Source organism: Passer domesticus, chromosome 5 (genome assembly GCF_036417665.1).
Source record: "Passer domesticus isolate bPasDom1 chromosome 5, bPasDom1.hap1, whole genome shotgun sequence".
Taxonomy (NCBI): domain Eukaryota; kingdom Metazoa; phylum Chordata; class Aves; order Passeriformes; family Passeridae; genus Passer; species Passer domesticus.
Window position 1 is genome coordinate 33,537,087 of NC_087478.1, and position 13,295 is coordinate 33,550,381.

Genomic DNA, 13,295 nt, shown 5'->3' on the forward strand with positions numbered 1-13,295 from the left:
TGCAGTTCATTCAATATTAAAAAATAATAAAATAAACAAGTAAGAAGTACCATAGGCAAGTAGAAAGTGGTATTTCAAATTTTATTTGCTTTATTTATCCATGACATTGCTGGGACATCCTCCCCTACTAAACACTTAAATATCTTCTACAAAGAGAACAACCATCTCTTTCTTTAACTCCTCCCAAGCTGGCATTTGCGCTTCTGTGTGGAGATGAGAAACTTTAACTAAATTCAGATCAAAGAAAAATGCCACACTTGTTTTCTCTAAAGTCCTGCAGCAATCCTTGCCTTCAACAGAGAGCCCTGCTATGATTGCTGCAGGACTATCTTCTGCAAAACAGAAGCCCTTTGTCCCTACAGTTTTCTCCTCCCTGAAACCGGTTTCTTAGGTCGAGTGGACTGTAACTATTAGGGAAGGAAACAAGCACGTTTGAAGACACAGTCTCTCAGACAGATGGTTCAAATGTGACAGAAGACATTGACAGACAGAGCTGCAGCTCAGGGGGACCCTGTGTAGTGCAGGAACTGTTTGCAGTGATTTTTATCACACCTTCCATCAGTATGACTGGAGAGAAGCTACACAAGTCAAGACTCAGTTTTTAGTATACAGATTGCTCCAGCCAGGTCTGTGCCAAGATACCCATTCAGTGCTCTGTCTAGCTGGAGAATGGGAATTTCTGATCTGGGGCATTTGACCACGCTACAGAGCTCAAAACAAAAAACTAAGCTGTACTGTCTTGTGTGAGTCTGTCTTGGATGATCCTTCCTTGGATGAGCCCGGACCCACATTCCAGGTGTAGGTCTGCACACAGGTCACACATGTCTCCAGTACTGTCACACCTCTCCAGTGCTGCCTCCTGCTCCTCCTGACAAGACTTCCTGAAGGGATCCTGGCTTGACTTGACATCTCACCTTGGGTGATGGTCACCAGTGCATGGCAAAGCTTGTTGCTGTCGCCACTGGCTCTGCTCTGGGCTGTGCCCTCGTTGGTGACCTTGGCTCTCAGTTCACGATGCCTGGAGGAGTAGCTCTGCCCTGACACTGATGTGCAGCTCAGGAAGGAGCCAAGGGCTGGATAAAAATACTCTTTTCAAATATATTTTTCTTTTGCCCCAGCCTCACGCAAAAGACTTCTCTTATTTACGACTCCAGATTTAATTCAATTTATTTATTCAAATTATTTTAGCTTTTAATTTTAACCATGTAAATTATACTTTCTGTGGTTTGTTGCTGCCTGAGTCTTTAAAGTATTACACACAGCAAAATACAGGAGTACTTTGGCAAAATAAATCTGTTGGTGATTAATTTTAGCAGTCAAATGTCTTTGGAACTGTATTGTTTTTATTTCTTGAAATGCAAGATGTCTAATCTGGTTAAGACAGAATGTCATGCCAAGCACAGTCATTGTACAGGATTAAGAACTATAGGATTACAAATCCTAATTATAGACTCTTGTTGGTTTACTATGTCTTAATAGGTTGTTTTCATCCTATGATTCCCCTTGTCATCTCTTTTGCAATCTTGTTTTTAATAAATTTGTGATGCATCTTCTAATTTGTCTAACTTGTATTCTGATAGTACTGCCTGGATTCTATCTCATGTCAATATTAGCAAATTAAATAATTTAAAGTTCAAGGTCCTTATACTGAAACTCTCTGCTCTTTTGGGGTTTTATAACAAACTTCAAGTTATACTGCTGTTTGAATATTCCACCTCTGGCACTTTGGTTTCTTGGTTTTCAGATTGCTTCCAGAAAAGCTTTCTGTAGCCATTTTTGTGCCTAAGCCCCACTGTAGTCAATGCAGATTTACATACTGGAAAATAATTTAGAAGATATTAGTATTTATAGGTACTGTATTTTTACTTTGTGAGGAATGGCATTGATACATTTACCTTTGGACATCATCTTTGTCATATTCCTTTGCTATCAATGAACTTTTTACTTGGTGGATGCCATGGGGAATGTGCCACAGAGAACATTGTTTGTCTGTGGCTATGTCCTGCAGGACTGGCCAAACAGGATTCTTTCACATTTGAAAGATAATTAAAGTTTCAATCATTGACTGGAATGCGGCCTAGATTCCTTAACTGATGAATGGGACAAGGTCTTGTTTACCTTAGTTTTTTGCTCAAGTTCCTCACCATGCAACACACGATTCAGTTCAGCTGCACTAACAGCAAGGAAAGTACATGGTCCAGCTAATACTGCCGTCATTTGAAGCATATTTTTTGGCACTGTAATCAGACCAGTGGTGACATGGAGTCTTATTTATAGCAGCTTTATAACATTTAGCCTATCACCTTTAAGACACAGGACACTCAGAGCAGTACAGACCGGGACTGCAAGTGCACCAAGTACCATGCTTGTGTCAGGGTGGCAGGGGGGACGGCTTGGGGCAAGCCCAGGTGAGACATGGTAGTAATTGCTCTTAATCAAACTACTGGAGCTGGAAAAACACCTCTCCTTAGCAAGTGAGGCCTTTTATATGTGGCCTCATTTCAGAAATTTTGTGTGTACAGTTCAGTCTTTAATTATGAAATTATAAATACATTAGGGAGGCTTGGAAACTGATTTGGAGCAGTGCATGCCCCATGAATGAAAATTGCTGGATAACCACCTGGCATATTTTTCATGTTCTCATTGTCAATTGCGCAATCCCGTGCCTCTGTTACCGCATACCACTAAACACAGAGTTATTAACTTCCTTGTGTTTTTCGGGGCAGCAGACCACTCAGAGTGTAGCAGCGCTGTGCTCGCCGGTCCCTGAAGAGGAGCAGCGCTCGGTGTCGGGCTCTGTGCCCGGTGTCGGGCTCTGTGTCCGGTGTCGGGCTCAGGCCCCGCGGGCCGGGCCCGTCCTTCCCCGCTCCCCTCACGGAGCTCACCCCCGCCCCGCCGCTAGGGGGCGACAGCGGGCCCGCGCACACCTGCCCCCCCGCCCGCTGCGGGCGCTGCGCCGCGCCGCGCATGCGCGGCCCGGCCCCGCAGGTCGGCTGAGGGGACGCGGCGGCGGCGGCGGCCGCTCCTCTCTCGAGGCTCGGCAGGTACGTGCGGCGGGGGCTGCGCGGCCCCGGCCCCAGCCCCGGCCCCGGCCCCGCCAGTGGGAGCGCGGGTGGCTGCTCGGGCTGTGGCTCCCCGCTAGTGCTGCTGCACCTGCTCGCCGACGCGTCTCCGGGAGCCTGTGGCCAGGCGGGCGGAGCAGGCGCCGCCGGGGAGCGCTGCCCCGAGCCGGGGCGCCGTGAGCGGGCGCGGGCTGGCTGTGGCGGCTGCGGGACTGTGCCCGGAAGAACGTGGGGACAGGTGACGGCCCGGGCCGTGCCGCCCTGCCCGCCTGCGGCGGGAGGGCGTCCTCGGGTCCGTCGGGGCTTGCGTGGGCACAGAAGGGGCAGTCGGCGGCAGGGATGCCCTGTGTCCGAGTCCAGCCGCGTCGAAGGCAAAACTGGGCAAAAGTAGTTCTCAGGGATCACCCCGGGCAGTGCCGGGAGCACCTGCCCTGGGGGTGGACAAAGAGCCATGGCATCCCCGGGGCCGGCGGGTCGGAGCTGCCTGCCCCCAGGCAGCGGCTGAGCGGGGCCGAGGGGAAGGGCGGCCCGGCGGCGGTGACCGAGACCGGGAGAGGAGGGACGCAGCGGGAAGGAGCCGAGCTGGTGCTGGACGCTTCGCCTCCGCGCACGGAGCTCTCGGCCGGCGGGGCGGCAGTGCGGGTCAGGGGAGAGCGCCAAAGGGGCAGAGAGAGGAGCGGGGGCCGGGCCGGGCAGGGCCCCTTGTGGGGTCGCAGATTTCGCCGCCCTCGAGGGGTGCAGAGCAGCGTGGGCAGGGACAGGAGTGGCGTTCTGCGCTGTGGGACAGTGGGGCTGCCCGCGCCTGTAGCTTTTGTGGTTGCTTTGTGGTCTGTCGAGCAATATTGAGGGCCGTACTTAGTCGCCGGTAAGTGGTCTTGTAAGCTGAAGTAGTTAAGTAGCATATTTGGCTTTGCCTTAATTTCTAATGTAGTTATGTTGGACAGTAAGGCTCAGAAAGTAAATTTTGGTACAAGTTGATTTTAAGCGGTGAGCTATACAGAAATTTGTGCTGCTAGAGTGCTGATGCTCCAGTAATTCCCCGAGGCTGGCAGGGCTTTGGAAGTGGGAGAACAGAATGACCAAAGCCTTGGTGACGCCCTCAGAGTTTGTCTTGCTGACAAAAAGCTACAGTGTTTTCATGAGTTTGAAAGTGTTGTCTGTTTTGTTCACAGATGATATACTAAATTTTATGTTGCGTGCTTTGTTTGCTGCATTCCTTTTTAAGCATATTCTTAGGAAGTCTCAAACACAGTTTTCTAAATAGATAAAATAATTAATATTGTATAGACTTGGTGTAACTGGAATTATCAGCTTCTCTTTCAAAGCAGATGTAAGGTTATTCAGACTAGAAGTATGTATTGGCAGCTACCATCTGTTCAAATATTTGTATTCCTCACTGTAGGGCAAAACCTGAAATCTTGTTGCTTTAATATTTTTATTGTTGTTTCTATTATAGAACTGTTTAATGAGTTTTTGGAAGGGTTAAAGTTTGGCCTTCTGTATTTGTCTCTTGGCAGTCATTCATCCGTTGTGCTTGGTTAATGTTACCTAGTGAGCAAAGAAGGATAAATAATTTACTGTTCTCATTATGCTTTTAATAAATAACAAATGGGAGGGCACCTCACAGCTGCGACTGGAATATCCGTATTGTTATGCTATATTTAAAAGAGGATTTTTTTTATCTATAGGAGAAGAGAACGGTCACAAGAAGCATTTTGATTATAGACTGCAGCTTTCTTCATAGCTGTTATTGATTTGGTTTAAAAATTCATGTCAAATACCAAATGAGATGGTCACTCACTGTTCCACTTAGGTTTATGGATTTTCTCAGAAAGGAGATGCGTACTTTGGATTTTTATTTTTAAGACCCTTTTTAATATGGCATGTAAAATATTGTCTTACTGTAACCTGTCAAGACTTGTATTAGAGACTTTATTAGCACTAATACACTAACCATTTTTTAATAAATTAAGAAAATATTTCTTTAAATGCATTTGCAGGTACAATGTCAGGAAATTCATGGTCATTTTACTGAAGTTTAAGTTTACTTACTGAATATTTTCAGTGTTAGAGAGGGTCTTTGGGTCCAAGTCTTGGCAAGAAGGACACTACAGTCATTGTGATCAGGTTTAAACCTGAGATGGGCTTGTGAAATAGTTTCCAAGATATGGCAGAACAATACTCTGCTTTAAGAAGAACATGAACTGCAAAGAGAATCATATTTTCATCTTAATTAACTTGGTCTGAGAGTCTTTTTTAACAGAACAGCATTCTTTAAATGTTTGTTTACAATGAAAGTTTGTGGTATTCGTTGCCTTTGCAAAGCACTGACTTTTCACTAGTAAGAGGTGTACTATCTAGCAGACTCTAAACCATGTTTATTTATAAGTTTCACAAGCACTTCATAAATATAGGTCATTGAATCTTGTGTGCTGCTTGTTTCTGTAAGAGAGACACTTGCAGTCTGTATGTATATTTTTCTAGTCAAAGATATACCTAAAAGAAAGGTTTTGAAAGAGTTTTTTTTATCATCAGTTCAGCAAAACTTTATGAAGTTTTGTTACTTCATAAAATCCTGCTATCAAGTAGACTGTTTCTTTTAAAACAGTGCAAAATAGTGTTTTCAAAGCATAAAGTGAGAGTAAAAATAGACCCACATCATAGTATTATATGACAACACTAGAGGGAATGCAGTAGAAAAATATTCTCACATTAAGCCAAGAGTGTTTGTGCTAGCTGTTAAATTCTGTAAACTTGCTGAACTTACACCTTACTTTCCATTTACTGTCTTGCCTAATTTATCATTTGCTGGTAAATACATTGTGTGAGGTCAAAAGAAAATAAAAGTAGAATATGTAAAGACAGGAGTGCTTTCTTTTCTCTCATATCTTACTAGCTCAAAAAAAAAAAAAAAAAAAAACCAAAACAAACAAAAAAAAACCCCCATGCTTTGTTTTGGGTTTCTGGAGAAGAAATTTCTATCACAATTGCAAGGTTTTAGGACTGGGAAATATTTTTTGCAAACCTTAAAGGAATTCCTATGCCAAATATTGACTTGTGTTCATGCAATCAACTGGCAATGACAATGGTATTTAAACTTGCTTGAAATCTCTGGCTAAGCTTAAATATAAAAACAATTTAGGAAGAAAATCTACCACACTTTACCTGTGTCTACATCTCTTCAATACCTTATACTAGGTAGATGTAATTGAATTAGTTTTGAACTTGAAATTATTGCCCATATATCCCTTACAACAATTTAAATTTTAAACCACCTATTTATTATTTAAATTTTAAACCACCTACTTAACTGAACTGCTTCTGTAAAAGGTGTTCATTAATCCACTATTGTTAATTCCCTACCGAGTAGAGTTTAAAACATAATACATTCCAGGCTCTCTAATGCAACATATTTCAATTTTTTTTCCCCTGAACCGACTGAGAAGAATGCAGGCCCAGTGGTGGGCTAATGGCAGTCGTTTTGAGGAAAAATCTGCTTTCCAGAGCCCTCCCAAATCAGCTGATCAGATGTTGGGCTCTGTTGAAGTCTTTGAGACTCAGTTACATATTAAAGGGCTGCTGCTTGGAGGTTAAACCACAGTGGCTAATGGGCACATTCTTTTGATAAATACTAACTAGAATTTGCTCTGGTGAAAATGTTTAGAGGTGTTAACTTTCTTCCTTAAGGGATTTTTTTTTTTTCATACTCGAGCAGGTAGCCATTCTGTTATGATTGTACTCCTTTACTGTTAAAGCTGAAAATGAGATGACTGATGTGTGAAATGTTTGGTGTTGGCATTGCTTTTAAATGGACTGTAGCAGTCAGGAGGTTGTTCAGAGTTATCTTCGGAGTGTCTGGTATTCAAAAGCAATCTGCAAAAGACAGACTCCAGAGTTTGTAGTAGGTGGTTTTCAACAATTTTTTTTTTCAGGAAACAAACCTTAATAAATTACTGCCTTTAGGGAGCTTTTTAATATTTACTTATTGAGTGCTTTGATTTCAACAAGTAGTTAAGCCTCTCTTAGAGTTATGACAGAAAAATTAGTTAAGCATTTTGATTTGACTGCTGTTAAAAATGTTTGTGGTTCTCAATTTCTGTTAGAAGCTTTAGGAAGTGTTAAACCAACTGTTGTTAAACTGGTTTCTTTGCAGTACATTTTAGTTTACCATTAGACAAAATAACAGATTTGAGCACAGTTTCCTCATGAAGTTGTGGTTAGTCAGCAGTGCAGGTGTGGCAGCGAAGAGGTAATAAAAAGTGACATTTGTCAGCTCCCTCCAAATTTGCATTATTTCTAGATGAAAGCATAGGGAAATGAATTGTTTTGTTGTTTCATCCTGATTTATTGAAGTACTTGACATTTTTGGTGTGATGCTAATTGCATAGTATCAACTAAGAAAAAAATAATCACATTTAGTAGGCACTAATGTGATTCCAAACCTTCACCATATATTAATGTGGTAGAAGAAATACTAAGAAAATTAATTATTTTATTTAACATGTGTACTGCCCTGAAATGTCAGAATATCAGCTTTTTTTCACAGTAGCAGAATTACTACTAAAGAGTGCTGTGTCAACAGTGTGTGGTTTTTTTGCACACAGGCAGCTTGGCTCCTGGTGAAGCTCTCAGCTTACATTTGCTTCATGTTCCCTCCGAGCAAGGCTGTTCATTGCTGCCTTCGTCAATAATATGAATCCTTCCTGCAGCCTTAAGGAAGCCTCTAATCTTTAATGACCCTGAAATTTAATGTGAATTTTTAATCCTTCTCCTTTTGGTTACTGCTGCTTTGAAGAATTCTTTCCCGAGAAAGCTTATAATTTTACAATCACCCGGCTTTTTGGACGTATGTTTGGTTTCATTGATGTCTAATGTGTCTTTGTAATGGTGTTGGTGAGTCTTGAAACTGAGATACTTAATATGGGCTCCTTTCTCTTGTCTGGGTGGTGTACCCAGCTTCTGCTGCTCACTGCCTGGTGAGAAGTAATCTTAGGAAAGAAAAAAGTTGTGACTGGAAAGTGTTTTACGCAGATGGTTTGCTTATGAGTGCCCATTTGACAGGCTATGGGAAATATATAGCTGAGGGACTTTATTTTCAGCTCTTCCAGGAATAACTTGTATAACTTTTTAAACTTTTTAACTTCCTGTATCAGAAAGAGCTTGTTTTTTGATAGCTGAGAAGTTATGCATGGATTTATTTACTGTTTAAGCTGAGGCCAATATTTAATGTATAAGCCGAGTGAGTCTTGTCTAATCTTTTTGGTTTGGGCTTTTTCTCTCTTCTTTTTTTTTTTTTTTGTTAAAAATACGGCAGGATATAGGCAGATTAGGTGGAAAAGCTGTATAAAAGAGTTGAGTGGGACCATGTAGGTAGGATAGATTCCTCCCATCCATCCCCTGAACCGTATTATTTTGCCAGGGTAAATTGATGTGATGGTCCAGAGGGACAGCTACAAGTGCATTTGAATATTGAAAGATAATAAGTAGGCTTTGAATTGTTTTTTCTCTGTGTGAGCCAGCATGGCCTTCTGAGCTTCAGAATGTAGAGGAATTTGTGTCTGTTATCACAGATACATGGAATGGAACATCTTTTAACTTGTTGCTTACTCTGTGTTCTTAAAATATTTGCTCCAAACAGACAGCCCTAATATTTGTACAGAAATAGTAAAATAAATGAAAAAAAACCAATAAATAAGCTTTTCTTGAGCCTTTTCTTTTATTCTTGTAAAAAGGCTAAGTAGTATTTTCTTAAAAAACAGTTTTTGGAAAAAAAAACCTTGCATAGCAAAGTTCAGCCAGTGGTGCTGGTGATATGAAGTTCCATTATATCTCTACTGAATATCAAGGCAGACTGTGAGTTTTAAGAGTAACTAGCAATGACTAGCATCTTTCAGACTTGAAATAGAAACCAGTCAACAGCAGGGAGTGTGTGGCAGAAGTGTGTTCCTGTTTTGGTCTCAGGTGGGTCTCTGTTTCTGCTTCTGTTGTGTGGATTTGGTGCACTTTCCTAGGTGCTGTAGAAAAGATAAGGCATCCAGGCAGCCCTTCTGCATCCATGTTCAGAGCCTGTGTCTTTTGTTAGTTGTGAAGACTGGAATCCAAAGAATTGGGAATTTTAAGTGGTGGGTTGGTATTATTGCCAGTGTAGTGGTGCTGGGTATGGCTGGCTTGGTGGCCACTGAAGAGGAGAGTGGTGGGAACAAAGAAAGGGAAACTGTTTGTGTAGATGTGACCCTGACTTTGAGATTGTGACATGGATATTTTTCCACTGGTGCAATGAACTATAAAGATGACAGTCTTTTAGCTTATTAAATGTAAAACAATTATGTAATAATTGCATTGTAGAGCTGAAAACATTCTTGAAATTGAACTTTGAAGAAATGTCCTGTAGCTGTGTCAGTTCCTTCATTTTAATTTGTCTACTTAAGAGGCTTTATCATCATGTAGAGCATGTTATTATAAGGCTTCTAATAGTTAAGAATTGTAGGGAAAACAAACAGCAATATTTGCAAAGTTACTTAAACTCAAAAATAAGCTTTTCATCGCTGTTATAGAAAAGCTTCAAAGCCCAGAGTGTTTTTCTGTGTAAATCATATTTGTGCAACTGCTCTTGATAGTTCAAAATAAAACAATGCATAAAATTTTCTGCAGAAAAGGAACTCGAAAAAAAACCATTCCTTTTTGTTCATTTAAGGTCCTTTTTGTCCCTTAAGTTTCTTAGAGGGGGTCAGTTTTTTATTTTCTTTCCTTTCCTTTTTTCTTTTTTTGGAGCAATTAATATAGTCTTGCTGTCAGAATGGTTGAATTTCTCCCATGTGTACCTGCTGATGTGGCAAAGAGAATACTCTGTGTTTCACGCTGCTGTATACACACCACAATCCTTGAGATGCAGAACAGTTTTGGGTAATGTTTGAGTTTATGGTGACCAGAAAGTCTTAATTTAACTAAAACATTACTTCATATGTAATTTTGGGATTCTGTTCTTGATGTCTTCCTGTGTGTTTTGTGAAGTATCTAGTGAAGTGGATGTACATGTAAGTTGATGGCATCCTCTCTTCATGGTTATGACCATCATCTTTCTGTATCTTCTTCCTGCCTTGTCTTTTCAAGTGTAGGATCCAAGCAACTTTCTCTGTAAAATACAATGTATTATTTTGTTTAGATTTTTTTTTATATACATTAGGTAACTTTTGGAGCACTTTCTCTCTTCTGTATTTATGTAATGTGGAAAAGGTGGGTTTTTTTTTTTTGCAGTGAATAATCAGTGCTAAGTAATTCCTTCACAAATTTCTTCATACTCCTTCCAACATACAGTTTTGAATTATGCAAAGATTTTTGTCATCTCTGAGAAATTGTTGGAAAGTAGGACTTGTAAAAATCATGTGTTGTACATGTTTTCCGTTGATTTTATGAAAAGCATATGTAATTAAAAAAAATGAAAGATTGTCGGTGAAATTGCCAATTCATAATACTTTTTACCTATAATATATTCTTGGTATACTTGTGCACAATTGTCATGTTCACTTAATCATGTGATGTATTAAATACATACCATCATACTTCATGAAAAATCTTACTAGCAAAGTCTGTAATTTCAGTTAACTGTTAAAAGATCAGATGAGTAATTGAGCCAAAACCACTATGGACTGTAATTTATTTAAAGGTTCACTGATTTCTGTCCTAGATTATTTGCTTCATTGAGATGAAAAGTGGAAGTTTTAGGTTTAGAAATTTTTTTTTTTTCTTCACTGATTCCCAGGTCTACCCCTCTTTCATGAATGAAATATATTTGTTTTGATATGAAACAGATTATATTAAGAATAACATTGTTTTATGATGTAGAGTATGTTCTTGATTTCATCATCCCATTTAGATGCAGAGTCTGCTGTTAGATCTTCTGGACTCAGCAGTACAATGGGTGGGAAAAAACATTTTTGGTGGTTGAAGTTCATACTTTTGCTGGACTAGTCCACAGGTTCTATTCTATCACAAAGTGTGCTGAACATATTTGAGTGGTTTTAAAATTCAAATAGCTGTCAGCTATATGTAAGTATTTCCTGTTTGCTTTCTGATAATGTGATTATTTCATTTAGGGATTCATATAATGAGGCTTTTATTATGGCCAGTGACCCCTTGGAAGGCTTTCATGAAGTGAACCTCGCTTCGCCTACTACACCAGATCTTCTTGGAGTAAATGAGCCAGGGACTCAGGAACAAACTACCTCACCCAGTGTAATCTACCGACCACACCCTTCTGTTGTGTCCACACCAATCCAGCCCAATGCATTAAATGTTTCTGACCTTCCTACACAACCTGTTTATTCATCTCCCAGACAACTGAATTGTGAAGTATCAGGCATCAGGTAAATGCCAAGTGTCTTTTTATTTGCATTGTTGATGTTTGTTGCAAGTAAACAATTTGCTTCATTAAAGATACAAAGTTGCAATATTAAATTGTGTCCATAATTACATATTCAACATCACTACTGCCATTTCTAAAATACTTATTCTTAATGCATTATATTAAAAAAAATTATATTGCTTTCTTTACAGCATCAATGTTACCGACACAGTACTTGGTTCTACCTCTGGACCCCAGAGTGGGGCATTCAATCACAGTAATGCCAGGAAGGAGAGCAATAACGTGGAGAGAGAGCTTTTGCAGGGTACTACAGTAGCAGATGTTGCTGAAGGAAATGAAGATATTTTTGGGTTGAGTACAGACAGTTTATCTCACTTACGGAGCCCATCTGTACTGGAAGTAAGAGAAAAGGGCTATGAGCGATTGAAAGAAGAACTTGCAAAAGCTCAGAGGGTAAGGTTCGTTGTCTTGTTTCCTCCCTCTTTTTCTCTCTTCAAAGTGTTTCTAATATTGCAGAATGATAGATAGGCCAGAAGGTGCATTTGAAGTCTGCTCATTTTGTATGGATTTATTATGATGTAATTGTTTTATGTAAAATTTTCTAAGTGCAGTGCTGATGTCTTAGAATTATTCTTTGATAATGTTTTTTTTTTTTCTAGTGCTGCTGCTACTTAACCATGGAAGTTTTTGCTGCAATATCTGGTTAAACGCTATTCTTGAAATGTAGGCTTTCCTTCATTCTGATATTTGAGAATAGGAGTAATTTTCTGTCATTCTCTTGTTACTGAATAAGTATTTATAGACACTGATTATATACTTTTCTAGTCTTCTTTCCTCTAGAGTTTAAAGGTGTAGCATGTGTAATGGAATTTATAAATGCTTTAGAAACAGAAGTGCTTCATAGGGGAATGCTTGCATAGGAAAGAAGCAGTAAAAACGCCTCTGATGTTCTTTAGAGTACTGTTACACTACACTTCAAATTGAATATGGATACCTTTGAAGACCCTGTGTCTCAATTCATTAATATTTGTAAAGCGCTTTGTCTTGTTTGGATGGATGGTGCTATATAAATGCAAAACCATTATTTATCATTTTAACATTTCTCTGTGCTTAAGTTTTTGAGTAGATCTTGTGCTATTTGTATCTGTGCCCTTTCTTCTCCTCTAGGTGACTCCATTCTTGTTTAGGTTTAAGCTCATCTTGTGTTTGATCTTGCTACCCTCTGTTTGTTACCTTATCTTGTTGGATGCAGTCATCATTACTGTCATAGTGAACCTTAACTATGAATTCAGACATTGCTTTTTCTGTTGTTGTATTGCTGAGTAGTGGATTCCTTTGCTAATGTGTGTGTTTGCTTAGCTTTTGACCACTGAAAGAAAACATTAACCCGAGATAAACTTGAGGACCTTGCATGTGAATATATAATCCTAGCAGTTAAACTTGGAACCCTAGAAAATAAGAACAAATTAACATCCAAACTTTAGAAAAGCTCTTCTTTACAGTATATGAAATTACAGCTTATGTACTTGAAAACCACAACTTGGATCTGCTACTGATGGTTTGGAATGATCTAAAAATCTTATTCCAATGTATACCACTTTGTCTCTTAAAGATGGAAATGTTTCCTATTTCACTCTAAAATTCGTTAAGGCTGTTCTTAAGGAATTGGAATGAAGGCTGCTAGGACATACTTAACTGCATGTTTTATGTTTTCAAGCTCTTTGTGTGGTCTTAATAGAAGCAATTCAGCACTAACTTGAGAGTGTTGGTGTCAGAGTTCTTGCTAATTCCCAACTCTTCATGTGATTCTTACCAGTGTTATACTGCAGAGGTAACTTGCTTTGCTTGTCTTTCTGAACTTGCACTGTTTC

The 13,295-nt window shown here is 39.9% G+C and overlaps 1 protein-coding gene across 2 annotated transcripts in view; it reads left to right on the top strand.

Moving 5' to 3' along the window:
- Positions 1-2,935: 2,935 nt before the first annotated feature.
- Positions 2,936-13,295, top strand: part of RAB3IP (RAB3A interacting protein) — a 32,455-nt gene continuing 22,095 nt past the window's right edge. The window contains exons 1-3 of one of the 2 annotated variants that reach the window (XM_064419484.1): positions 2,936-3,044; positions 11,156-11,425; positions 11,616-11,877. In XM_064419484.1, the coding sequence (XP_064275554.1) occupies positions 11,181-11,425; positions 11,616-11,877 (507 nt within the window). In that variant the 5' untranslated portion in view covers positions 2,936-3,044; positions 11,156-11,180. Of the gene's footprint in view, positions 3,045-11,155; positions 11,426-11,615; positions 11,878-13,295 lie in introns of those variants that run through there. The other variant, XM_064419486.1, reaches the window with a different exon arrangement.